The 25,425-nt window shown below is 39.6% G+C and overlaps 2 protein-coding genes across 2 annotated transcripts in view; one reads left to right on the top strand and one right to left on the bottom strand.

The window, feature by feature from the left end:
• METTL3 (methyltransferase 3, N6-adenosine-methyltransferase complex catalytic subunit) overlaps positions 1 to 12,433 on the top strand; it is a 13,663-nt gene extending 1,230 nt beyond the window's left edge. Inside the window, exons 2-11 of the mRNA XM_007951153.2 lie at positions 7,005 to 7,222; positions 7,306 to 7,710; positions 8,663 to 8,838; positions 9,448 to 9,664; positions 10,102 to 10,289; positions 10,695 to 10,733; positions 10,913 to 11,021; positions 11,138 to 11,203; positions 11,374 to 11,486; positions 12,322 to 12,433. Coding sequence (XP_007949344.1) covers positions 7,005 to 7,222; positions 7,306 to 7,710; positions 8,663 to 8,838; positions 9,448 to 9,664; positions 10,102 to 10,289; positions 10,695 to 10,733; positions 10,913 to 11,021; positions 11,138 to 11,203; positions 11,374 to 11,486; positions 12,322 to 12,433 — 1,643 coding nt within the window. The remainder of the gene's footprint in view (positions 1 to 7,004; positions 7,223 to 7,305; positions 7,711 to 8,662; positions 8,839 to 9,447; positions 9,665 to 10,101; positions 10,290 to 10,694; positions 10,734 to 10,912; positions 11,022 to 11,137; positions 11,204 to 11,373; positions 11,487 to 12,321) is intronic.
• A 1,168-nt stretch (positions 12,434 to 13,601) lies between these two features.
• The window catches only part of TOX4 (TOX high mobility group box family member 4), a 51,493-nt gene continuing 39,669 nt past the window's right edge, over positions 13,602 to 25,425 (bottom strand). Inside the window, exons 3-9 of the mRNA XM_042782352.1 lie at positions 22,344 to 22,586; positions 21,140 to 21,400; positions 20,548 to 20,778; positions 16,950 to 17,030; positions 15,642 to 16,385; positions 14,575 to 14,738; positions 13,602 to 13,662 (exon numbers count right to left, since the gene is read on the bottom strand). Of these exons, the coding sequence (XP_042638286.1) occupies positions 13,602 to 13,662; positions 14,575 to 14,738; positions 15,642 to 16,385; positions 16,950 to 17,030; positions 20,548 to 20,778; positions 21,140 to 21,400; positions 22,344 to 22,586 (1,785 nt within the window). The remainder of the gene's footprint in view (positions 13,663 to 14,574; positions 14,739 to 15,641; positions 16,386 to 16,949; positions 17,031 to 20,547; positions 20,779 to 21,139; positions 21,401 to 22,343; positions 22,587 to 25,425) is intronic.

Here is a 25,425-nt window from a genome sequence, read left to right as displayed (position 1 = left end):
GCCACTCCTCGGAAGGAAGGTTGGGCAATCCTACTTCCGTAGTGATACTGCCTCGGAAACCCAAGGAGGGGTCGCTATGAGTCGGGGCCGACTCTCGATGGCAAATAACAACAACAACAACAACCCTGTTCCCCACCCCTGCACAAGCACTGTACTATTTACAGTAAATCAATTATAAAGATGTACTAGGGTAATTAATCCACACCATCTCTGGTGGTTTGTTCCAGTGTTTATTAGTCTGCTGGAGTCTGTCTAAATCTTGCCTTGATGCATATTAGGTCCGTGCATTCATACTCTGGCCCTTGGAACTAGAAGATGCTCTGGCAGAATTCTCACACCATAATTAGTAACATCAAGTGAGTATCTATAGTATGCAAGAATCTAGTTAGATAAAAATAAGTTAAGACATTGTTCTTGTCTTTGAGGAGTTTAAAATTTAATTGGGGATAAAGGTTAGGTGTTTATTAAAAGTCAGAAACACAATATGATACATATAATGCACCAAATGAATGAATGAGTCCACAATCGGTACAGTGAAGGAAGAAATAATAGGAACTGCTTTAGTCAGTGAAGGACATCATGGGGTAGTTGGCACGTGCATTTCTAGCTTTGAAGGCTATGTAGGACTTAGATAAAGAGAAGGTAAGAAAGAGTGAGAAGGGGCAGGAGTGCAAGTCTTATGGTCAGGGAATAAATAGTAGTCAAGTATGAGAGTAGATACAGAATTATTCAAAAGCAAGAATTTTTTCCCTGATCTATAAACTTCAACTCCTTTGACTCCTCATTGTAGGACCAGTTTTCTCTTTTTTCCTTATTCTTTCATATCCTGTTTCTCAATTTTTTTTGTGTGTGGTAAATATATAGGTAAAAAGCATTTTCCATTTCAGCAGTCTTCTCATGTGTAGTTCAGTAATACTAATGTTCATCATGTTGTTCACCATTATCATTCTTGCGTTTTCCCATCATCCTTAACAGAAACTCAGTGTTGAAGTTTTATGTACTTCAATTTTAAATAGAAACATGACTCTTAATTCCATCTTTATTATAGGCAGATGACTCAGTTGCTTTTCTTTTTTTTTTAAAGAAGCAATTTATTCTTTCACAGTTCTGAAGACCAGAGGTCTGAAATGAAGGTATTAGCAGGTCCACGCTCCCTCTGGAGGCTCTGGGGGAAGATCATCCCTGCCTCTTCCAGCTTCTGGTGGCTGTTGGCATTCTTAGACTTTTTGGCATGTGGCTGCGTAACTCCAATCTCTTTTTCAGTCTTCACATCACCTTCTCCACATCACCTTCTCCTTTGTGTCTTTTTTTCCCCTCTTTTTTTTTTTTTAAATAATATTGTTGAGAATATACAGAGCAGAACATATACCAATTCAACATTTTCTGCATGTACAATTCAGTGACATTGATTACATTCTTCAAGTTGTGCAACCATTCTCACCCTTCTTTTCTGAGTTGTTCCTCCCCCATTAATATAAACTAACTGCCCCCTAAGTTTCCTATCTCATCTTTCAAGTTGATGTTGGCAGTTTGATCCCATAAAGATAGATCTTAAAAAAAGCACAGTGCTTAAGGCAGACATTCTTTACTAGTTAAGGAGGTATAGTGGTGTAGTGGTGAAGGCATTTGCTAACCAGAGGGTTGGCTGTCCAAACTCACCATCCTGTCCTCAGAAGGAAGACTGGGCAATCTACTTCCGTAGAGATACCGCCTCGGAAACCAAGGAGAGGTTGCTATGAGTTGGCACCGACTTGATGGCAGTGAGTTTGGTTGAGTATTGTTTGGTTTTAAGAGGACATCAGGGAATATTTTGGTTTAAGGTTTAAAGATTATCTGAGAGCAGTAATTTCAGGGGTTTATCCAGACTCCATGGCTTCAGAAAGTCTGGAATCTATGAGAATGTGAAATTTTAGTCCACATTTTCCCTATTTTGATCAGTATTCTTCCATAGAATCATTGATCAAAATGTTTGTAATGGTAGCCAGGTACCATCCAGTTCTTCTGGTCTCATGGCAAAGGAAGTCAATTGCTTCTTAATTTCCATAGACTCTTTTAATGAACTTAATTATCCCATCGATTTCTTCAAAATTAGCCTTCATCAAGGATACTATTAGAGACATTTCTGCTACATATATATGTGTTCCTGAAAAACCTTGATTTCTTCAAAAGCATGCATTAAAAAAACAAAAAAAATACTGTATTTTTAGAATAAGCCTTCTCAAAATATATGTAACTTTGTTACGAGAAACCTTACAATAAAGATTCTAATAAAATACTAGCTTAGTTAAACTTCCATTGTTGTTTCTGTTACAGTTTGTGTCCCCAAAAAACACTATACTTGTGGTTATAATCCCATTTGGGAATAAGATTTTCTTTATTATGTTAATGAAACAGTATAGAGCCTGTCTTGAATCAGTCTCTTTGAGATACAAATTAAAAGGAGCAAATTAAGCAAAGGGCCAGATAAGCAGAGATGGGGAAGATAGATGCTTTGCTCATGATGATCAGCAAGGAGCCAAGGAATAGATGCTGAAGAGACAAGGACCTTCCACCAGAGCCGACAGAAAGAAAGCCTTCCCCTAGAGCTTGCCCTGATAACAAACTTCTAGTCTCCTAAACTGAGCAACTAAATTTCTGTTTGTTAAACCTACCTACTTGTGGTATTTCTGTTATAGCAGCACTAGATATCTACCTGTAATGGAAGTCATTCCATTCTTACAGCCTATACCTGGGGCTCCTACTTCATGTTTCCATCAGTCAGTTCTGTGTGTATATGTGTGTGTGTTTGCTTGCTTGTTTGTTTAAGGAAGGGAAATGTCTTTGCAGTTTCTTCAGCTGGACTTGAAGCTTCCCACTAGCTTAACATAACTGAATCAGCAGAAAAGAAAAAGGGCTAATGGTTTCATTCTGTTATAACTAGAAATTTACCAGTAATTACACTGGACACTTTGTGGGTTATCCATTGTCAATGTATGTATTTTAGTTAGAAGTAATGTAATCTTGTTCTGTCATCTCCCTTTAGTATCCAAATGGAGAACCCATCACTTTTTTCTAATCCCTTTAGCTTCTTCTGTAGCATATTAGAATGTGACAGCCTTGAGTAAGTATATTCTAGGAATATTTATTTAATTTTAGTATGGAATAATTTGTTTTTATTTTTTGCAATGGCAGTTGGAAAACAGGACATGAGGATCCAAGCTGTCATTGCTTCAACAAAGTAATCTTAAATAAAAAAAAAAAAACACATGATATCAATGCACTACACTCCGTCATTTACTCTTTGTGTTCACCTTTATCTTTCTGTTACTTTTGTGACAAGCCACCTTCTGTCTGTAGCTTTTGGTTATAATTATTCCTCACCACATTTCTTTGTATTTGTCCATTTCTAAATTCACACTCTTTAGATGGATGGTTCTAATTACTCTTGGTCATTTGAGTTTCATTTAACTTTTCCATAATATTAATCACACTTTGGAATTAGCCAGTTTTTGTATCGTATGCAACCTCTGAAGCAGAGTGATTAGAAGACCATTAGATTAGAAGCAGTGTCAACATAGTTGCCAACATAGTAGAAGCACTCAGTAAATGTGTTGAATTAATAAATGAATAAATGCTTTCTGAGGGAATTGGAGCCTAGTGGTTCTTGATCATTTTCTGGATAGTAAGCCATTTTAAGAATGATAAAATGTTAGAGCTTTTTTTCCAGATGCATATGTTTAATAATGTTGACAACAAACCTGTATTCTTCCTTGAAGGTAAATATTCTCCTTTGAATGTAATTATCTGTTGACATGCACCAAAAACAAAACCCACTGTATCAAGGTGATTCCGACTCATAGCAACCCCATTAGGTTTCCAAGGCAGTAAATCTTTATGGAAGTAGATTGCCCCATCTTCCTTCCACGGAGTGGCTGGTGGGTTTGAACTGCCAACCTTTTAGTTAGCAGCCAAATGCCTTAGGCGTTTGACATGCACACTTAGGTATGTTGACATGCATATCCACCTAATAATATATAAAAATATTTTTGAGATTGTAATTAAACATTTTTTTTTAACTTAGTGCTTTGTTATAATTTAGTACCGTGGAAACAGGTAGAGATGAAACACATCCAAATTAAACTAGCCTAAGACCCTTTCTTCAGTTATTTTGAATATTCCAAATAATATATTTCTTTGAACTTTATGATTCTTAGGAAGACACTGTGAAATCCACTGTAGTGTATTGATCATAGTGTTTTGTAAGATGTCAACAAAGGCTTGGTTGAAAAAACAAAAAAGAATATTCAGTTCTTTGCTCACAGGAAATAAAAAATTTCCCACCACATCTTACTCTTTACAGCATTCCTGAAATCTGATAATTATTTACTGCTGAGCTCAATGTTAAAGACAAGAATATAAAATGAACTAAAATACATCCATGTCATTAATGAACGCAAAGTACTATGAGCAAAGAATCTTTCAGAAAGCTTTGTTTGCTTGGCATTTGGTGTAATTAAGTGTTTGCCTGATAAACTGCTAAAAGAAAGATGGGTGGTTTGAAGCCACGCAGCCCCTCTGTAGGGAAAAGTCTGGTGGTGGTTATAGTTCTCCCTGTCACGTGGGGCTGCTGTGAGTCAGAATCAACTCACTTTTTTTAAAGTTAAACTTTTTGAAATGTGGATTGATACTTTCAATAAAATTTGATTTCATTTTGATTGAAACAAAATAGATTTAAAGAATAAAAGTTTTTTAAAAAAGAAACCCAATGGGGCAGTTCTGCTCTGCCCTGTAGGGTCGCTATGCATAGGAATCAACTTGAAGGAAATGGGATTCTCTTTTTTATATATGCATATAGAATAGTGGCTCTGAATAAACCTTATGTTTAAATTTTTTAAAATAATAAAAGAAACAAAATAGATTTGGCCAAGCTTGCCACATAGTAAAAAGGAGCCCTGGTGGTGCACTGGTTAAAGCACTCTGCTGATAACTGAAAGGACAGTGGTTCAAACTCCCCAGCCACTGCCAGGGAGAAAGATGAAGCAGTCCGCTTCCATAAAGATTTACAGCCTTGGAAACCCTATGGGGCAGTTCTACTGGATGGTAATGGCTTTGTTGTTGTTGTTGTTGTTTGCCGTTGAGTCGGCCCCGACTCATAGTGACCCCTCCTTGGGTTTCCGAGGCAGTATCACTACGAGGCAGTATCACTACGGAAGTAGGATTGACCAACCTTCCTTCCGAGGAGTGGCTGGTGGGTTTGAACCGCCAGCCTTCTGGTTAGCAGTCAAGTGCCTTAGGCACTATGCTACCAGAGCTCATGGCTTTAGTACAAGGTAAATATGTAAACTGCCTCAATACATTTCACAGTGAGATTTAAGATATGCATATAAATGTTGACATATTTTAGGAGTCAGCATATTAGTAGACCATACTTCTATGTCTTCTTCAGCACCTAATGGTTATCTTCAATGGAGAACTTAACCAAAGAATAAACTCAAGTGTTACTTATTACCTTGCTAAACCCAACACTGGAACTCTGGAGGTGTAGTGCCTGAGGCATTTGACTGCTAACCAGAAGGCTAGGGGTTCAGATCCACCAATCACTCTTCAGAAGGACAACTGGGCAATCTAATTCTATAGAGATACCACCTCAGAAACCAAAGAGGGGTCGCTGTGAGTTGAATCAACTCAACAGCAGTCAGTTTGGTTTTTCAGGTTTAGCCAGTTTTGGGGATTGAAAGTGAATGTTACGGTGGTGTTTAGTTTTGTTTTAAATAGACTTTGCTTATGTTAATTAAGCATTAATTAATTACTAAAAGAATATTTAAATTTGGTTATTATTTGGAAGAAGTGAAACTATATAAAAAGAATTGCTCATGTAATTTCCTTCTTGATAGTACCAGTAGGTTATTTAAATGACTTAAAAAGCACATTTTCAGTTGATGGAAGCAAAATCAATGTTTTTTCTGAGTCAAATTTTACTAAATTCAGTGCCATTAGAGTAGAAATTTCTAAGCAATCAAAATATTTCTAAATGTAAAATAATGGGCTACTACATAGAATGTTTAGTTTAACAGAATTTCAGGCCCTGAGAATTTATCTTAATATTTCATCTATATTTTAACTAAGTTCTCACAGATATTAGGCTTTCCCAAAGGTGTTATCTTAAATTGAGTTTCTTGAAATCTTACTAAGGTTATTATGGCTACCCAGCTTCTGCAGCAGTAGAGTAGATGATGAAAATACACAGCCAGGAAACATCATTTTGTGATGGGGCTTTAACAAAGTATTACAGGATTTTTATGAGTGTTTAAGGTCATACTGTTTGGCCTCCCCCAGCAGTCATTTTGCATGTGCCCTGAATGATTTAATGATTCAAGTAGTCTTAAATCATTAAAATTTGAACTTCATACATAGAAAAGATCATCTGATCCCAGCTTAGGTTGTTGAAAATAGATGTGGTTTTTATGCAAATGCAGATTGATTATATCAATTGTCATTTAGAGTAACTGAAGGGAGGTAATAAACCAAACCAAACTCACTGCCATCGAGTTGGATCTGATTCATAGTGACCCCTCCTTGGGTTTCCAAGGTGGTATCACTGTGGAATTAGATTGTACAGTCTTCCTTCTGAGGAGTGGCTGGTGGGTTTGAACCACCAGCTTTCTGGTTAGCAGTCAAATGTCTGAGGCACTATGCCACCAGAGCTCCTGAAGGGAGGCACTAGGGACATTTAAATCTACCACGTTGCTGATTTATTTCTTTTGAAGCACAGCAAAGACAAGGAATTAGGAAAGCATCTTTTACCCTATAGAGAAAGAATGGGCAGTTCCTAGAATATCCAGGATTATCTTGGTAGGGCAGTGAATGCTTGCGTATGATTGAGGAAAAGTAATCTAAAGCTAAAGTTGGTCAGAATTTCTTGCATGAAACTATGTACTGAGAATACTGGAAAATCTGAGTCCAGAGGAATGTGTAGACTGGGATTGGTTGCCTTTTTCATTTTTTCTGGTCCTATTCACTTCTAGATCTACGGAATCCAGACACAGCACTGTCCCCAACCTTCCGTAGTGACAGCCCAGTGCCTACTGTACCCACCTCTGGTGGCCCTAAGCCCAGCACAGCATCAGCAGTTCCGGAACTAGCTACAGACCCTGAGTTAGAGAAGAAGTTGCTACACCACCTTTCTGACCTGGCCCTAACATTACCCACTGATGCTGTGTCCATCCGTCTTGCCATCTCCACGGTAATGACCTTGTACACAGGGTTGGAGTCTACCACTTCTTCAGTTCATAGTTGTTGTCTTATTGCCATCCCCTCCTTCTCCAGCCAGATGCCCCTGCCACTCAAGATGGGGTGGAAAGCCTCCTACAGAAGTTTGCAGCTCAGGAGTTGATTGAGGTAAAGCGAGGCCTCCTCCAAGATGATGCACATCCCACTCTTGTGACCTATGCTGATCATTCCAAGCTCTCTGCCATGATGGGTGCTGTGGCAGAAAAGAAGGGCTCTGGGGAGGTGGCAGGGACCATCTCAGGACAGAAGCGGCGTGTAGAACAGGACTCGACTACAATAACTGCCTTTGCCAGCTCATTGGCCTCTAGTCTGGCCTCTTCAGCATCAGAACCAGTCAAGGAACCAGCCAAGAAATCAAGGAAACATGCTGCCTCAGATGTTGATCTGGAGATAGAAAGCCTTCTGAACCAACAGTCTACTAAAGAACAACAGAGCAAGAAGGTAGGTGTCAGAGTGGAAATCTTTCATATATATGCCCTGAATTATAGCTTCAAGAGGAATTTACCCCTAGGTCAAAGAGTAGTTCTTAGAATTGAAGATTTAAAGCAGTAGATAGGATGAATTTGCCTCCCAGGGACATTTGTCAATGTCTAGAAAGATGTTTGGTTATCAAAACTCAGGGCATGGCTTCTGGCATCTAGTAGATAGAGCCTAGGGATGCTGCTAAACACCCTACAATGCACAAGACAGGCACACACCCCCCAACACACACACACAAAGTTATCTGGCCCAAAATGTCAGTAATGCCAAAATTGAGAAACACAGGCTTAGAGAATCTTTGCCATTGAATTTGTTCAGAAGAAACCTTGGATCAAGGTAAGAGGAAGCCAAAACAGAAATCTAGAAAGATGAATACAGGAAGATAATCATGGACCAATAATTATGGAAATTGATGATTTAACAGTGATTTGGCAATAAAGTGATTCTGAGTATAGATATTGGACCAACATGAGATCTTATCCATCTGCTACTTCTAGCTTGAATTTGATTAACTTCTCTTGAGTCTTAGTCTTCTCATTTCTAAAATGAGGATAACCCGAGTACCCTTCCTTATAGAATTCTTGCAGACTCAGTTAAAACAGTAAAATGTTTAGCACCTAGGTTCAGTACCCAATAAGTATAAGTGATTTTTATGGGAAGGAATGTTTCCTGGGAAGGGGAAATTAATGATTAGCAGTAGGAACCAGGCCTCTTATATTTTAAGTCTATCTCGTATGTGAGGAGGGGCTGAACACCTGACAGAATCGTTCTCTCTACGGCTCCATTTTTTCTGTATTAAGTTAGTTCATTTACTCCTTACAGAACATTTATGTCAAGTACAGTGTGCAGAGGTGGTTTTAAGAACTAGTTTGATCTACAAACATTTTTAAGTCCAAGGCTGCTGCTTTTACAGGTCAGTCAGGAGATCCTAGAGCTATTAAATACAACAACAGCCAAGGAACAGTCCATTGTTGAAAAGTTTCGCTCTCGAGGTCGGGCCCAGGTGCAAGAGTTCTGTGACTATGGAACCAAGGAGGAGTGCATGAAAGCCAGTGATGCTGACCGGCCTTGTCGCAAGCTGCACTTCAGGTCGCTTGGGAGGGAAAGAGGTGGGATTGGGCCTCTAGAAGCAGTCATGCCTTTTCAGCACACTCTTTCCAGAGTCTTTAGGGGTTCTTTAATCCCATTATTTATATTTTGGTTTGTCTAAGCCCTCCAGACTTGAAGATTTACTTTCAGAAGTGGTGTCCTGTGGGAGAGAATATAGGCTGCCTCTCCCAGATAGGTGTGAGATTTTTTAAGTGTCCCACCAGAATGTCCCTTCTACTTGCAAAGCATCACTGTCTCTGAGCCCCAGTGAAAGTTAAAGATCTCTGGAAGAAGTGTAGTCTTAGGGGAAATAAGACCCTAAGCTCTTAGGTCACAGTAGTTTGCTCTAACCAGCAAATCATTCCTTCCTAGTACTGTTTTCTTTTCTGTCTTAACATAAGGAAGCAAGTCTTTGCCCAGAGAGGAATTAATGATTGTCTTTAATGTTAGTTAACCTGCTCCCTTCTTGTAAAACTCTTGGAGGAAGCTCTAATAGAGAAAAAGGGGGAAGGAGGATAGGAAAATTTTTTTAAAAATTTGGAACTTGAACTGTATGATCAAACTCTAGAACACTATTTTGCTTCTGACTCTTGCTTTTTATTTCCCCAGGCGAATCATCAATAAACACACTGATGAGTCTTTAGGTGACTGCTCTTTCCTTAACACATGTTTCCACATGGATACCTGCAAGTATGTTCACTATGAAATTGATGCCTGCATGGATTCTGAGGCTCCTGGCAGCAAAGACCATACACCAAGCCAAGAGCTTGCTCTTACACAGAGTGTTGGAGGTGACTCCAATGCAGATCGTCTCTTCCCACCTCAGGTACCTGTCTGCTCAGAAAACTCACTTCACCTTATGGACTTATGTCCATGTAGGGCAACCATGTGTGTAAGAACCAAAAAACACTGCCATTGAGTCAATTCTGAATCATAACAACCCTATAGGACAGAGTAGAACCACCACAGAGGGTTCCCAAGACTGTAAATCATATGGAAACAAGACTTCCTCATTTTTCTTTCACAGAGCAGCTGGTGAGTTCGAATGGCCAACCTTTTGATTAGCAGCCCAGTACTTTAATCACAGCACTACCAGAGCTCGTGTATGTGTAAGAAAGCAGGGCATAGTCCAGCAATGTCTTGCTGATTGGGAATGGAGTGGGATAGATAGATCTGTTTATAAAGGAGTAGGAAAATAAATAGAAATAAGGGTCTCGGGCTATGAATCTGAGCATGAAGATGACCAAATACCACCTCTTGCAGTGGATCTGTTGTGATATCCGCTACCTGGATGTCAGTATCTTGGGCAAGTTTGCAGTTGTGATGGCTGACCCACCCTGGGATATTCACATGGAGCTGCCCTATGGGACCCTGACAGATGATGAGATGCGCAGGCTCAACATACCAGTATTGCAAGATGATGGCTTTCTCTTCCTTTGGGTCACAGGCAGGTAATGCAGTTCAAAGATGTGTAGGTGTGGTAGATAGTACAGAGTGACTGGGTGGCAGATAAAATCCTGGGTTTTCCTAGCCTTGCTATTGAATGTATGAGTGATTCAGTTTTTTTTCCCCCCTCTACTGAGACCTAACATCTATTTATAACATAAATGATGCCTTGAATTATATTTACCTCTACATTTTTTCCTTGGGAAAGGTAAGGTCATTGAGAATAGGTACTATTTAAACTTTTTAATTCTTAGATCTACCCTGTTTCTCTAATGGTATCTTGTAGGTAAAAATTCATTGAATGTTTACTGGAAAAAAAAAAGTATCTTCATATTTACATTTATCAAATATTTTAGAGGGATTAAAAATAATGGGTATGGAAGTGACTATTAACCCTTATTTCCTTCCAGGGCCATGGAGTTGGGCAGAGAATGTCTAAACCTCTGGGGGTAAGAAAAAATAATTTTGTTGGCTTTTTTTTTTAAAGAAATACCTACTGCTGTAGTTATTGAATCTGTTCCCTTCTCCCAGAATGTTGCTCCCTGTGATTCCTTGCCTTTGTAGATGGTACTACCCCTAAACTGTCAAAGCCAGTTAAAGCTCTAGTTCTTTGTTTTGTGTCCCACAGTTATGAACGGGTAGATGAAATTATCTGGGTGAAGACAAATCAACTGCAACGCATCATTCGGACAGGCCGGACAGGACACTGGTTGAACCATGGGAAGGAACATTGCTTGGTGAGCCACAGCAGGGCCCAACTCATTAAGTAGACCATAAAGAGGAATTGTTTCTTATTGAAGAAAAATTTAAAAACTGGGGTTTCATAAGGTAATCTGTTCTCTGTGATGAGCAGGTTGGTGTCAAAGGAAATCCCCAAGGCTTCAACCAGGGTCTGGATTGTGATGTGATTGTGGCTGAGGTATGTGTTTCCCCAGGCACTCAAAGAATCCACATTTTATTATTACCAGTCATCCAAGTCATGTGTATTCTTTATACTGAGATCTCTCATTTGAATCATAAACATAATGGATTAGGGTTAGAATTGTAATCTTGGGTAATTTAAAAGTGGCTAGAGCCTTTATTTTCTAGGTTCGTTCCACCAGTCATAAGCCAGATGAAATTTATGGCATGATCGAGAGACTGTCACCTGGCACTCGCAAGATTGAGTTATTTGGACGACCACACAACGTACAGCCCAACTGGTAAGGTGACCAGAGAATAGGTTAGGCCTAATTAGTAGAGCTATTACCTCACATTCCACTAGTCTATAGATAGGCTTCAGAGGATTTCTGAACCATGTAAACTTGTATTTAAACTGTCCATAGTTTTCTACTATTCACTGGAAACCCAGAAGGTTGTAGGACCTGAACCCCCTAAGGTCACCAATCTCTTGCAATCCAAGTCCTCAGTCATTCTGTGGGATGTATTAGATGATACACTAATTTGCCCCCTGGTGGTTACCAAGAATCTACTTGATTTGTCAACATGCTTGACCCTTTTGGAGCCCTGATGGTGTGGTGGTTAAAGCCCTCAGCTACCAGCCAACAGTTTGGTGGTTCAGATCCACCAACTGCTCCATGGGAGAAGGATGTGGCAGCCTACTTTTGTGAAGATTTACAGCCTTGGGAACTCTATGGGGCAGTTCTAGTCTGTCCTATGGGGTCATTATGAGTCAAAATTGACTCTGATAGTGAGTTTGGTTTGGTTGGGGGTCTGACCCTTTTAACAGAGTTTTAAAAGATGTGCTACCAGCATTTTACTTGCCCAAATAATACTCACTATCAAAAGAAACTGTGAAGTAGACCTTGCTAACCATCCATTATTAACCCTAGGTTATACAGATCCAGTCTGTTTTAACTCCAGACTCTGCCTAATTCCTAATCAGTCATGCCATCATATACTACCCTAATGTTAGAGTCTTTTTAAAAGAATGGCATATCTGACAAGATGAAGGGCAGTCTTAATAAAAGAGATGCATCTGACAATATTAAGCCCTTTAATTCTAGGATTTGTTTCCCTTTCCTTCTTTTGCTTCAGGATCACCCTTGGGAACCAACTAGATGGGATCCACTTACTAGATCCAGATGTAGTTGCCCGGTTCAAGCAAAGGTATCCAGATGGTATCATATCTAAACCCAAGAATTTATAGAAGCACTCCTCAGAGATAAGCAAAGAACCTATAGCCATGGCTCTGCAGGCTGCACCTCAAGCCTGGTATTACTGGATGAGAGTTCTTTCCTCCTTATTTAAATAAAAAACTGTAGTGGGAGTTTCAGAGTCAAATCCTGGCTCTGTGACTTAATAGTGTGCGATCTTTTACAATTCATCTCTCAGTATGACTTCTCACATGTTAAATGGGAATATTACCAACCTCAACCTTGGGCTCTTTTCAGGGTTCAAATTAAGTGAATGCATGTCAAGAATCAAAATGTGAATTATAAAATAGGAATGTATGGAATCAAAGTGAATAGCATTTATCACTATAAAGATGGTAATTAAGAAGAGGTTTATCTGGATAGCATTTCTCAAGGTAAATATTTGGGTTTTACTTAGGTTATCATTGCTAGGGCTATAATGCAAGTGAAGCCGCACCTCTGGCCTGTCTTTAAAGGATATTTCATCAAACATGAGTGAACACAACTTATTTAAATTTTGGTGAAACATCTTGTATTAATTTAAGAATGTACGGTTCTGCCTCTTACACACATAAGATGTGATAACTCAGATAGGAAGACTATAAAAACAGACTTTGTAAAAAGAAATAAGAAAACTCCTAGGTGATGTTATTCCCCTATAGTCCAGTGTGCCTGGTGTATTTAAAACCTTTGCTTTCAGTGTGTAGATGTGATAGTAACTGTTCCCTGTTTGAATAATGGAATGCAATCTTTCATTCTCTTTAAAATGGATGCACACAGTGGTATTTTTTCCTAGGCTCAAAGCTGAGTACTCTCCCATTTTAATAATCTTTTCAGTAAATCCTGTGATAATTATACCAACAAATTTTCTCAAACAACAACCCACCACCACCCCACCATCTGTATTTTCTGCTTGTCCATATTCCTTTCACCTTTTCTTCTGCTGTTGTCACTGGTATCTCTGCGTGTACTTTAAAGTAAAAAGCAGTTTCATATTACAGCAAACTCAATGGCTCTGCTCCATAGCCTGGCCCCTACTGAAGAGAAAGAAAAGGAAAGAAGCAGGAAGGGCCATCATAGGTTGACATCAGGAACCAACAGAAGCCCAGTTCGTGTTTCAAAATAGGCTCTTGGACACATTCCCAGCAGAGAAGTCTTCATTTGCTTGGAGAACAAAAAGGACTACTTCACAAATACCACTGTGTTTGAATTTCTAGAGGCAACCCAGGCCAAGAATACATCCCTGAGAGAAAAAGATACACAAACTTAGAATTCCAACCTAGATACAATCTTTTTATTATCTTAAACAGGTTCCTAGATAATTTCTACAGCATCAAAGTGAGATGGTATTAACCAATAGGAATACAAGAGAATGGGCCTAAATGTCAGAACTCGAGGCAATAAGGTAGAGCCCTGTCCTGATCTACTGGAGAGGATCTGCAATAGGAAATACCAATCTTTTCATGGATAAAGGTAAATCCCGGGGAAATTTTGAGAAAAGCAAAATCTTCAGAATTAAACATCCTCCTCATCCCTACCATCTTCAGCACCTTACTGTGTTACATGGTTTGTCATCTGCAGGCAACCTCTCATATATTATAAAACATTACCAATATACTATTTATCCATTTCTCGCCGAACTCTAACTCCCCAAGTGGTCTGATTTGCACTAAGGAGATAAGCTAATTCTCAGACTCACTGACAGCTTAGTGCTATTCTCTCTGTACTTTTTAAAAACATACATAGCGCTAATCACTGTTACATCTTATTTGGCTATGTGGCAAATAATAAGCTCTTTTTAAGGAGGAAGAACTTTTCAAAGTTCAGTTAGGATACACATATAAAGAGAGCAACCTACTCCACCTAATATAAAGCAACATTGATTATATGCTCAAGGTTACCATGTTTCTCAACAGTTAATTTAGCAATACTTAACATTACAAGAAAGGAGCTCTGGTAGCATAATGCCTAAGGCACTTGACTGCTAAACAGAAGGCTGGCGGTTAAAACCCACCAGCCACTGCTCAGAAGGAAGATGGGGCAATCTACTTCTGTAGTGATACTGCCTTGGAAACCCAAGGAGGGGTCGCTATGAGTCGGGTCCGACTCAACAGCACATAACAACAACAACATTATAAGAAAACTGCTAACTCACCTGCAGTGCTTCACCACACACTCATTGCTGCAGTACTCATTGTCCCAGTCCTTACTCACGACAGGAGGGTTCTCACACCCTGACCTCACACATCGAGGCTGGGGTGAGAGCGTCACAGGTGACGCACTCACCAGTTCAACATCCATCTGAGAAGGAGACTCGACCTATGAGAGGAAGAGGGTATCAAGCATGGATTAAACTGCTAGCTGCCTAGCCAGCCAGCTAGTCAACTTTGCCCTGACAGTCAGTGGAGTAACAGGTGTTAGAATCCCTCACATACAGCAGGGAAATTCTTAGTCTCTCCCTCTACAACCCAAATATACAACTTGCCAAGCATACTGACATGAAGTCTATTAGGGCACAAACTAGTGCTCACTTTAATCTTACCCACCACTGACTTTATTCCACACTTGAATTATATCCCTTAAAGTATCACATCAAAAGTGGAATGTGAGTATAAGTTGAGTCACCTGAACGAAGCTGGATGGGAAAAGCTAAGAGAAAAAAAACCAGATACTGCTAGAAAAAGGGAAAGAACTTGGAGATTCATAGTTATCTCCTGGTAGGGTATTACTTGTTTCTTTTAAGCGACTGCTTCATTAATTAGAGCTAAAATCTCAAAAAGTCCCATATTTCAAGATGACTGCTGGTCATGTGCAAGTTAAAACTAGGGTAGGCATCTGTTTCTCTCTTTTGCAAGGTAAAGACCAGCTATATTTTTTTGGGAACTATTTCCCCCTCATAGAAAACCAAGCCAAGCAGTAAAGACCTAGGATAAATGGAATGATTCACATTACCAAAACATCGGGTCCTTGAATAGACACCTCTAAAAACTACACTTAGGCTGTGTCCTCTCTATTCAAACTACTGTGTTGCCCTGCTTAGTTACAGTGGTCTAAGAAAAGAGCCCTGTTATGTTTCACTATCTTCGTTCACTGCAGGAAGTTTAATATTCTCTTGGTGCACCAGGGATTAAATGCTAGTAGTAACCCCCACTTTTACTGGGTCAACCAAAATTGCTCTGTCTACTTCCAGTCTAGAGGAAAGATTTGAGAACAGAAGCTCACCTCAGGAACTACATCTGTGATCATCTCACAGATTGTCTCAGGAGAGGTTGCCTCCACTGTATGGGTGTCAGGGCTGCTGTTCATAGGCTGCTCAGGACTACTTTCCACAGTTGGTGGGACTAAGGTAGTCTGCATTTTCAGATTAGGCCGAGGCACTATCTTGAATTGCAGAGGAGGTGGTTGTTGTTGTAAATTCATTCGAATTTTCTGAGGTGGAGGTTGTTGCATGGCCTGGAGTGGGGGAGGCTGCTGCAGAATGGTCACTTGCTGCTGAGTGGGGGGCTGAGGCATCTGTTGTAACGGAGGGGGCTGTAGTCGGGGTGGAGGCAGTTGCATAGAAGCAGCAGCTGCTGCCGCTGCCTGCAACACTGACCGAGTGACAATCTGGGCTTGCTGACTGGGCTGGATAGTAGCTGTACTGGTTTGGCCTAGCTGGAGCCCCCGGGAAGTCACCACTGTGGCTGGGATAACAGTAACCATGCCTCCTTGAGACATGGTAATAGAAGAGGGCAACATCTGTTTGGTAATAATCAACTTGGTAATATTAGGCTGGCCCCCAGCCCCGGAAGATGCTTGGTTTGTGACATACGATGAAAGTGTGGAGTTAACAACAATGGAAGGGGACAGAGCAGGGGGCTCTGTTGAGGCTGGTGCTGGAGATGCTGGGTCAACAGTAGCCATAGGAGGTGGAGAAGGAGTCTGTGCTGGTGGCACTGGATCCAATTCTACTGTCTCCACAGTGGCCTAAAAGAAGACAGGAAGAAAAAAAACAGTCATTGGGAAATTTACTCTCTACTCCAGGATGTACTTACTGTAATCACCTCAAGAAAAGATAGAAATCAGGTTTTTAAAAGGAGCATCTGTGGGTGGTACCCTGGCAAAAGTAAAGAATGGAAACGACAAATAAACTCAGAAAAAAGGTTTGGCAAGGTTTTATACATGGGAAATAACAAGAAAACTATTAGGAAATTTTTAAGCTTTATTAATAGAGTATTAATAGGTCCCACGGGGTATTTGGGACCTCTGGTAGCATAGTGCCTAAGGCATCTGACTGCTAACCAGAAGTGTGGAGCCCACCAGCCACTCCTCAGAAGGAAGACTGGGCAATCTACTTTTGTAGTGATACTGCCTCAGAAACCCAAGGAAGGGTTACTATGATTTGAATCCAACTCAACGGCAGAGAGTTTGTTTGTTTTTTTTTTTTTACAGGGTATTTATTTTTTATACCTGCTGAAAAACACAGTTCCGAAAAATTTCTTAATGGTTTAAGTATCCACCTAGAGTATCCAAATACAGTAACTCTCTTACCTGACACTCTTGGTTGTCTTTATAAGCAGCCAGAGCCTTCAGATACTCTTTCTTGGCAGCTTCAGTTTTCCGCTTATAAACCTGCAGGGAATACAGATTTTAAAAAAGATCTCCATACTCCTAGAAAAGACTTTTATTCTCTATTCATCAACAAATGACAATTCACCTCAGTGTAATCACTTTTAGTGAATACACTTCTAACAGTTAGGATAGCCTCCATGGCACACTCCAATGAACATTCCTCTGAAAGCCAGCCAACCAATCAATGAGAGTCTTGTCAGAATAACTATACTTCTAACACCAACCCTACCTCTGTACACCTACCTCTGTAAACAAAAACTCTATCCAAAAACTATATATAAGCAGTTTGCTCAGCTTGAGGACCATATTCGCCCTTAAATTGTAGGCAAAGATGGTTACAGTTCCTCCCATTCTGCATGCCCCTCCTCCCATCAAAAACTGAAGTCTATTTCCCCTTCCTTTGAGTCTAGACTAGCACTGTCACTTGCTGTGACCATTACTAGCTAAAGTGATACTGAGACTCAAGAGGGCTTGAGGCATCTGATTCGCTTTCTTAAAATGTTGTTCTATGACTCGGATCTTAAAAGTTTGGAAGCGGCCATCTAGATGCAACGATGGGTCTCTTCTCATCCAGAGCAAAGAAGAATGGAGAAAACCAAAGATGCATGGAAACAATTAGTCCAAGGAACTGGAACACCATGTGATCCTCAGCCTATATGACCATGAGATCAGAAGAACTAGATGGTGCCCAGCTACCACCATCAACCACTTGGAGAGGGATCTCTGTAGGAGATCCTAGATAGAGTAGGAGAACAATATGGAACAAAACTCAAAATTACTATTTAAAAAAAAAAAAAGGTTTGCTGGTCTGATAGAGCCTGGTGAAACCCTTGAGACTATGGCCCCTAGCTGCCCTTCAGGTCTGGAATTGAACTCACTCCTGTGGGTTCCAGCCAAATAAAGACCAACATATGGGCTAAACATTTACATAGGTAGATACACTCCTTGGAGAGATCAATCATGGGAGAACAGAAGGGCAGTTCATGCACAAGAGAGACCACTTGGGGGTCAGGAATGCATGGGAGGGAAAGACACAGGGAAGAGGTAACTATGGGGAGGAACTGGGAAGAGAGCTGTTACATTGTAGGAAATAACAGTCAATGTCATGAGTTAAAATGTGTATGAACTGCTGTATGGAAAATGAATTTGTTCTGTAAACTTTTACCCAAATCACAATAAAAATTAAAAAAAAAAAAATGCTGCTCTAAGTCTGCCATACTTTAAAGGAGCCAGTCTAGCTTAGTTGGAGGATGAGAAGCCTTGAAAAGGAGAACCAAGGCATGCCAGTCAACAAGCAGCACCAACTGACAGATATGGGAATAAGGGCATCTGGCCAGCCATACGAATTATCATTTGACTACAACCACAGGAATGAGCCTGGGTAAGAACAGACAAATGACACAACTCACAGAATCATGAGAAATAATAAACTCTCTTGTTTTAAGCCATTATATGTGGGGTGGTTGTTCAGCAGCCATATATAACTTACATAGGTAAATAATAAATTCAGCTTTATGTTTCAGATATGGGTCTGACAGAAGCTGAGAGTACAGGAGAAAGATAATGATAGCCATCTTCTTTTTCAACTGTATATTTATACAATATCACAATTTCATTTATTTTCTTAACCCAGAATAAACTTTAAAAAATTATTATATTGTTGAGAATACGCACAGCAGAATATACACCAATTCACCAGTTTCTACATGTACCATTTAATGATACGGATTACATTCTTTGACTTGTGCAACCATTCTCACCCTTCTTTTCTGAGATGTTCTTCCTCATTAACATAAATGTACTGCCCCCTAAGGTTCCTATTTAATCTTTTGAGTTGCTGTTGTCAATCTGGTCCTATATAGATAGCTCTTAAAAGAGCATAATGCTGAAGGCAGACCTTTTTTTATAGGTTTAACTAAACTACTGTGTGGTTTTAAGATTTCAGGGGTATTTTTGGTTTAAGGTTTAAAGACGATCTCAGGACACTATTTTCAGGTGACCAACTTTCATGGCTTTTAATATTTCCATATTAAAATATGGAACTCTGCTCTGTATTTTCCCCCTTTTGATCAGATTCTTCTAAGGAATCTTTGATCAAAATATTGAGTAATGGTAGCTGGGCACCATCTAGTTCTCATCATATGGCAAAGCAGGCAGCTATTCATAGAGACAGTTAGCCACACATTGCATGTCTTCCTCCTACTCCTGACTCTTTTCCTCTGTTCCAGGCAAGCAGAGACCAAGTGTTGTGCCTTTAAAAGTGGATGTCCACTTGCAAGCTTTTAAGACCTCAGGATTCAGGATAGTGTATAGATGCCCTACTGTCCCAGATTGTATCATCGAACTAAAAGGTAGAACAGAGGCACCAGACATGTTACTTGGCTAATTAACTGGAATGTCATAAAACTGACCATACCAGATTAAACTTTCTTAAGGGAGATTAACTGCAAGTTTTCAACTTTATATTAGGCATGTGAGGAAACCCTAATCAACTTTTTTTTAATTTTATTGTGATTTGGGTGAAAGTTTACAGAGCAAATTCATCTTGCATACAGCAGTTCACATACAATTTGTCTCATGACATTAACTGTAATCTCCCACAATGCAAAAGCTCTCCTCCCACTTCCCCACCATAGCCACCTCTTCCCTGTGTCCTTCCTTCCCATGCAGTCCTGCCCCCCAAGCTGTCTCCCTGTGCATACACAACCCATCTATTCTCCCATGATTGATCTCTCCAAGGAGTATATCTACCTAATGTAAATGTTCAGCTCATATGCCTGTCTTTTGTTTGGCTGGCAGACACAGGAGTAGGTTCAATTCCAGACCTGAAGGGTAGCTAGGGGCCACAGTCTCAGGAGTTCCCCCCAGGTTCTATCACATCAGCAAACCTGGTCCCATTTTTTTTTAATTTTGAGTTTTGTTCCACATTGTTCTCCCATTCTATCCAGGATCTCCTACAGAGATCCCCCTCCTAGTAGTTGACAGTGGTAGCTGGGCACCATCTAGTTCTTCTGGTCTCATGGTCATATAGGCTGAGGATCACATGGTGTACCAGTACCAAGTGACTGCCTAATACTATAGATGGGAAAAATGAGGCTTAGAAAAATTAAATATTTAAAACTAAACAGTTAAAAACAAATCAGGAATTATTATAACAGACATGTGAAAGGCACATGGAGCTTAGAATTAAAGAACGTGATTTGTGTCTCAGCTTTACCACTTAATTTATGTGACCTTTACTAGGTTGTGTACTGATAGAACCCTAGTTTCCACCTTCAGTTAAAATGGGAAAATGGTAGCTATTTTAAAAGGTTACTTTGAGGATTCAGTGTTTTTATAACTATTAATACTTTTTAAGTGGGTTTTCTGGTTTCAGTGCATGGTTGCAACTTCTAAGATAAAGACCTGACATTAATAAGGGCATGTAAGAAAATCAGGAAAACCTCTTGAGTTTTTATCCCTGTAATCAAAAACTTCTACAATATTTACTATCTGTTAGTTGCTCATTATTGCTCACCTGTTTCTGTTCTTCTCCAAGACTATCCCACATAGAGGCCACAATTTTTGACACCTCCCCAAAAGTGGCATTGGGATTCTGTCCCTTGATAGCAGCCTGTGTATCACGGAAAAATAAAGCATATGCTGAAACTGGTTTTTGAGGTTCATTAGGATCTTTCTTCCTTCTCTTCTTTGGAGCCTTCTGCTTTTTCCCTGCTTCCACCACAACTGTCTTCTGGCAGGGAAGTTGCTGTGAGGGAAAAAAAAAAAAGAGAATTACAAGAAGGAAGAAGGGAAGTACTATGTCCGGAAAAATGTAAAAAAAAGGACTGTTATCTGTGGGAAAGCTATCTAGCCACATGGATGAAATTTTCAGAAATGCTTAGAGGCAATAGGATTAAAAGACACTAATAAAGTATGTGAGAACCCATAAGAATGGATATTGGGAGGATTATTATAAACTGAAAGTTTATGAAAAGGCAGGACCCCATACCCAGAAATAACAGAGGAAAGGGCAGGGCAAGAATAAGGAATAGTGATTAGGTTCTATATACCAAGAGTCTTATCCTAGAGTATCATGGCAAAATTGACTTTGGCAGGGAATGCCTCACCCTCCGGAAATCCTCAACACCATCCTCATGAAGCGAACCAGTAGGTGAAGGGGTGGTTGAAAGACGATCCTCAGGTGACTGAGCAGGTGGCAGGATGGTGCCACCCCCTAAGCTCAAACCAAGTTGAGAACTCAGTTCTGACTGATCAATAGTTGTCAACTGGCTATGCGCCATCAAGCCAGACGTCATGTCTGTCATTGGTACATCAATTGTGACAGGTGGGTTGGCACTATACTGAGTTCCTATAGAATGGTCCAAGTCCTGAGAGAAGCAGAAGGACTAATTAAACACTAAATATAAAAAAACACCATCCTTTCCCCCCTGAATTCAGGATAGTGTATAGATGCCCTACTGTCCCAGATTATATCATTATTTAAACACTACAAAACATAAAATAACTTGTCTATACATAAAACAGAACGAGCTTATTAGCAAAGTACAAAAATTCCAAATTCACTTCTTTGCACTCAGAGGCTTATTCCAAAGTAACTGAACAATCAGAAAGTCTTAATTTTGGACAAGTTAACTTAAGAACAAACAAATTATTCAGTAATCTCGAAGACAGTGACCACAGTCGGCATAAAGAAAAATTTGTCCTCAGAGCCCTCCCAAAATTTAAAAAGCTTTTAAAGTTGCAATACATAGGCAAGCAGCATAAATAAAGCCAATGTTAGAGATGTTTGGCATCAAATGTAGAGGGTAGAGATGTGCTACTGATGAGATGTGCTGGAAGCCCAACACACTGATTTACAGCACATATTCATTCACAATACATTTGTCTGACCGTTTTTGAATAAATCTCTCAAAATGTCAGCTATCACACTCCTGCCTATCTTAATCCTAGAATATTAATGCTGTAATAAAAGGGAAGAAAAGAAAACTTTAATTAGGCAGTATACTGAATGAGCACAAGTTTTCACATTGAGTAAAAAGCAGAAAATGCTTTCTCCCCGCCTCCAAAAAACACTTATTTCACTTCAGGGTTAAAATTAAACGTTTATAATTTTAAATATTTTTTTTTTAAGTAAAATTGACCCAAATGGTAATTCTCATTTAGTCAGGGAAAATTAAGTCTTTGTTGGTTAGCCTTTAGCCCCAAAATGGAAACAAGTAATACCCAAGTACAGCAGGGAAAAGAGTTACTTTTTTGTCTTCCTACCAAGCCTATGAGCCTGGGTAAGCCTGATAATGCTTTGCCCCTTACCATGGTCAAGCCCCCACTCAGGAGCCCCCCGCCCTGCTCCATCAAGCCATGGGTCATGCCCACAGGCATGTCCAATGTCTGGACCCCATATTGGGCTGAAAAGCTGCCATCCTGTGAGGAAGAAGGGTCTGCCAGGTCATCAAAGTGGCCAACCACATCTGAGACAGCCAGTGAGGGATCAGAATCCAAGGAGATAGGTGGAATTTCAAATTCCTCATCACCCAAGCTTGGTGTATGGAATGTCTGTAGGGGAGAAAAAGGAGAAAAGAATTAGACAGTGGGAAGAAGAGGAACTGCATACTGTTAAGTGAAGAACATGGCTGGGTACTGGCAATTCTCAGTGTACCTCTCTTCAGTTAAGATCCTACTTTTCTTATCAATTTCTTAGGACCTACTTAATTTTATAAAGAAACCTCTTATTCCTCATACGGTTGGTCATATGGCACGTACAAGGCTGCCAACATCAGTAACTTATCTTTTTTCTGCCTTTATCATCTTGCCTAACGTACTATGCCTATTCCTCTAATGAATAATTCTTTGAGCACCATTAGTAAAGACCCAACCTATATAACACCTCTTAGCTATAATGCTTGGAATCTCTCTGAAGATTCTAATAAGTAAATTATTTAACAATTATTACACCTGAACCGTTAGACCACAAAAAATCACTGCCAACCAGCCAATTATACTTTGACTATTATTTTAGGTTCCTTTGAAAAAGATCTATCATTGAAACCTTACACCCTTCTACAATATATGCATAGTATAGTTTCATACCTTTTCTCCATTTTAGAAATCATACTGTTACCCACAAATATTCTCATTTGTACAGGATTTTTAGATAACAATAATGCCAAGATAATAACAGTGAGGAGGAAAAACCATAAAAGCTACAGCCAAAAGCCAACCTGATTCTTCAATAGTTCCAGAACACATTCCTAGTCTTGCTCTGACCAAGCCTTTCTGCAAGGGAGGAGGAAAAAGATTACTCCAACTGGCTAAAGACACAGTTTCTTTCTGAGTCCAAAAACCAAACCAAACCAAACTCACTGCCATGGAGCTGGATCTGACTTACAGCAACCCCTCTTAGGTTTCCGAGGCAGTGTCACTACGGAAGTAGATGCCCAACCTTTCTTCCGAGTAGTGGCTGGTGGGTTTGAACTGCCAGCCTTCTGGTTAGCAGTCAAATGCCTTACGCACTACACCACTAGAGCTTCCAAGTAGACCAATAATAATACAGTCTTTCTATTCTGAGTGGGACCACCATTTGTGGCTAACAGATTTAATGCCTGATCTAAAATACATAAAATGCTACAATTTCTTTTTGAACATTAAAATGTAGGCATATGAAACAACAGAGCATTATCATTTAAAAAGAATCCAGATACTGTGCTATCAGAAGGAGCTCTGGTAGCGTAGTGCCTAAGGCATGTGAATGCTAACCAGAAGGCTGGCGGTTCAAACCTACCAGCCACTCCTCAGAAGGAAGGTTGGGCAATCTACTTCCATAGTGATACCGCCTCGGAAACCCAAGGAGGGGTCGCTATGAGTTGGATCTGACTCGACAATGGTGTGTTTGTTTGTTTTTGTGTTGTCAGAGAGACCTGAGTTCAAGTCCCACCTCTGCTACTTATTTTGTGACCTTGAATGGTTTTCTTCATCTATAAAATGGGAATTATAATGGTAACACCCTCATATGGTTATTATGAGGATAAAAGAGATTTAGTGCAAAAAAGCTTATCACAGTGTCTGATACACGTAATAGCTTAATAAACCATTATTAACCATTTTGTTAATGACAATATACCCTAATTATTATTGGTAACTTGCCACCTGCTCCAATCAATTATTACAGATAATCAGAATTTTAGAAACTTTAAATTCTATCAGTATATGATACATGTTGTTAGGTGCTGTAGAGTCAGCTCCGACTCATAGCCACCCTACATACCATAGAACAAAACATTGCCTGGTTCTGCGCCATCCTCAAAATCCTTGCAGCCACAGTGTCAATCCATCTTGTTGAGAATCTTCCCCTTTTTCCACTAACACTCTTCTTTACCAAGTATGACATACACATACACATACACTATACTTGGTAAAGTATTCATAAAACATAGTAAATATTAACTGATTCAGATAAAATTCAATAGGCATCCATATTTTTTTTTTAATGATTAAACAATGCACTTTAAGGGTTCTTCTAAGTATTCCTAGACCCAGAAAGAGTGTCACTAATATCATGTATTTTGTTTTAATGAAGACAGTGCTAAAAATATTTCCAGCTAGTAACAACTAGGGAGAAAATATATGCCTGTGAAATGCCCGATCTTTCTGAGTCACACTGGCTAACAGAAAAAAATTTCCCAGGAAATTTAAAAAAAAAAAAAACAGCATACACCATCATTTCTTCATTTTCCTGCCAAGATCCTTACTATTGTACTTAGTATTGTGAAAATGTAATAGTTGTCTACGTTATAAATTGAGAATACATACAGAGCATAGGAACAGGCAGTACTTGATGGGAAAGATAAACTGTCCTCCAAAACTCAGCTGTTTCTCAGTACGCAATTTAAAATTTTTCTTATTGTGTTGATGTTCTTAATTTAAGGTCCATGACTCTTTTTGAAAGTTATGTTTAGGCTCATGTGAGCATTATTTAGGGAAGAGCATATACAGATTTTTACCAAATCCTCAAGCAAACAAACAAAAAAATTATAGGGAGAGAAAAAATATATCAAGGGAAATATTTACTGTACTAGATTGATGAATGTATAATAGTAGTTTTCTATTTAAAAAAAAAAACAGACCACTTTGGCAAAGCAAAGGATGCCTGCAGTGTAGTAAATTACTTAGTGTGGCTTTTCTTCCCATAAGTCTTTGTAAACTCCAAGGTAGGATTTTCTATGAGCAATTGAGGAGCTATCCACCTGGGTTATTTCTGTTGGGCGTGGCACAATACAATGTTCTGGGAGGTTCCCACTCTCTCTCACGTGCTTAGAGTTCTGATGCTGTGATTGGCTAGTTTGACCACCCTTCTGGGCTCAAAAGGAGGCCTCCTGGAGGCAGAACTCTCTCTTAC

Source organism: Orycteropus afer, unplaced genomic scaffold (assembly GCF_000298275.1).
Source record: "Orycteropus afer afer isolate SDZICR_OR568_19922 unplaced genomic scaffold, OryAfe1.0 scaffold00292, whole genome shotgun sequence".
NCBI classification, from domain to species: domain Eukaryota; kingdom Metazoa; phylum Chordata; class Mammalia; order Tubulidentata; family Orycteropodidae; genus Orycteropus; species Orycteropus afer.
Note: the sequence above shows the minus strand (reverse complement) of the source record. Positions and strands in the feature narration are given on the sequence as shown.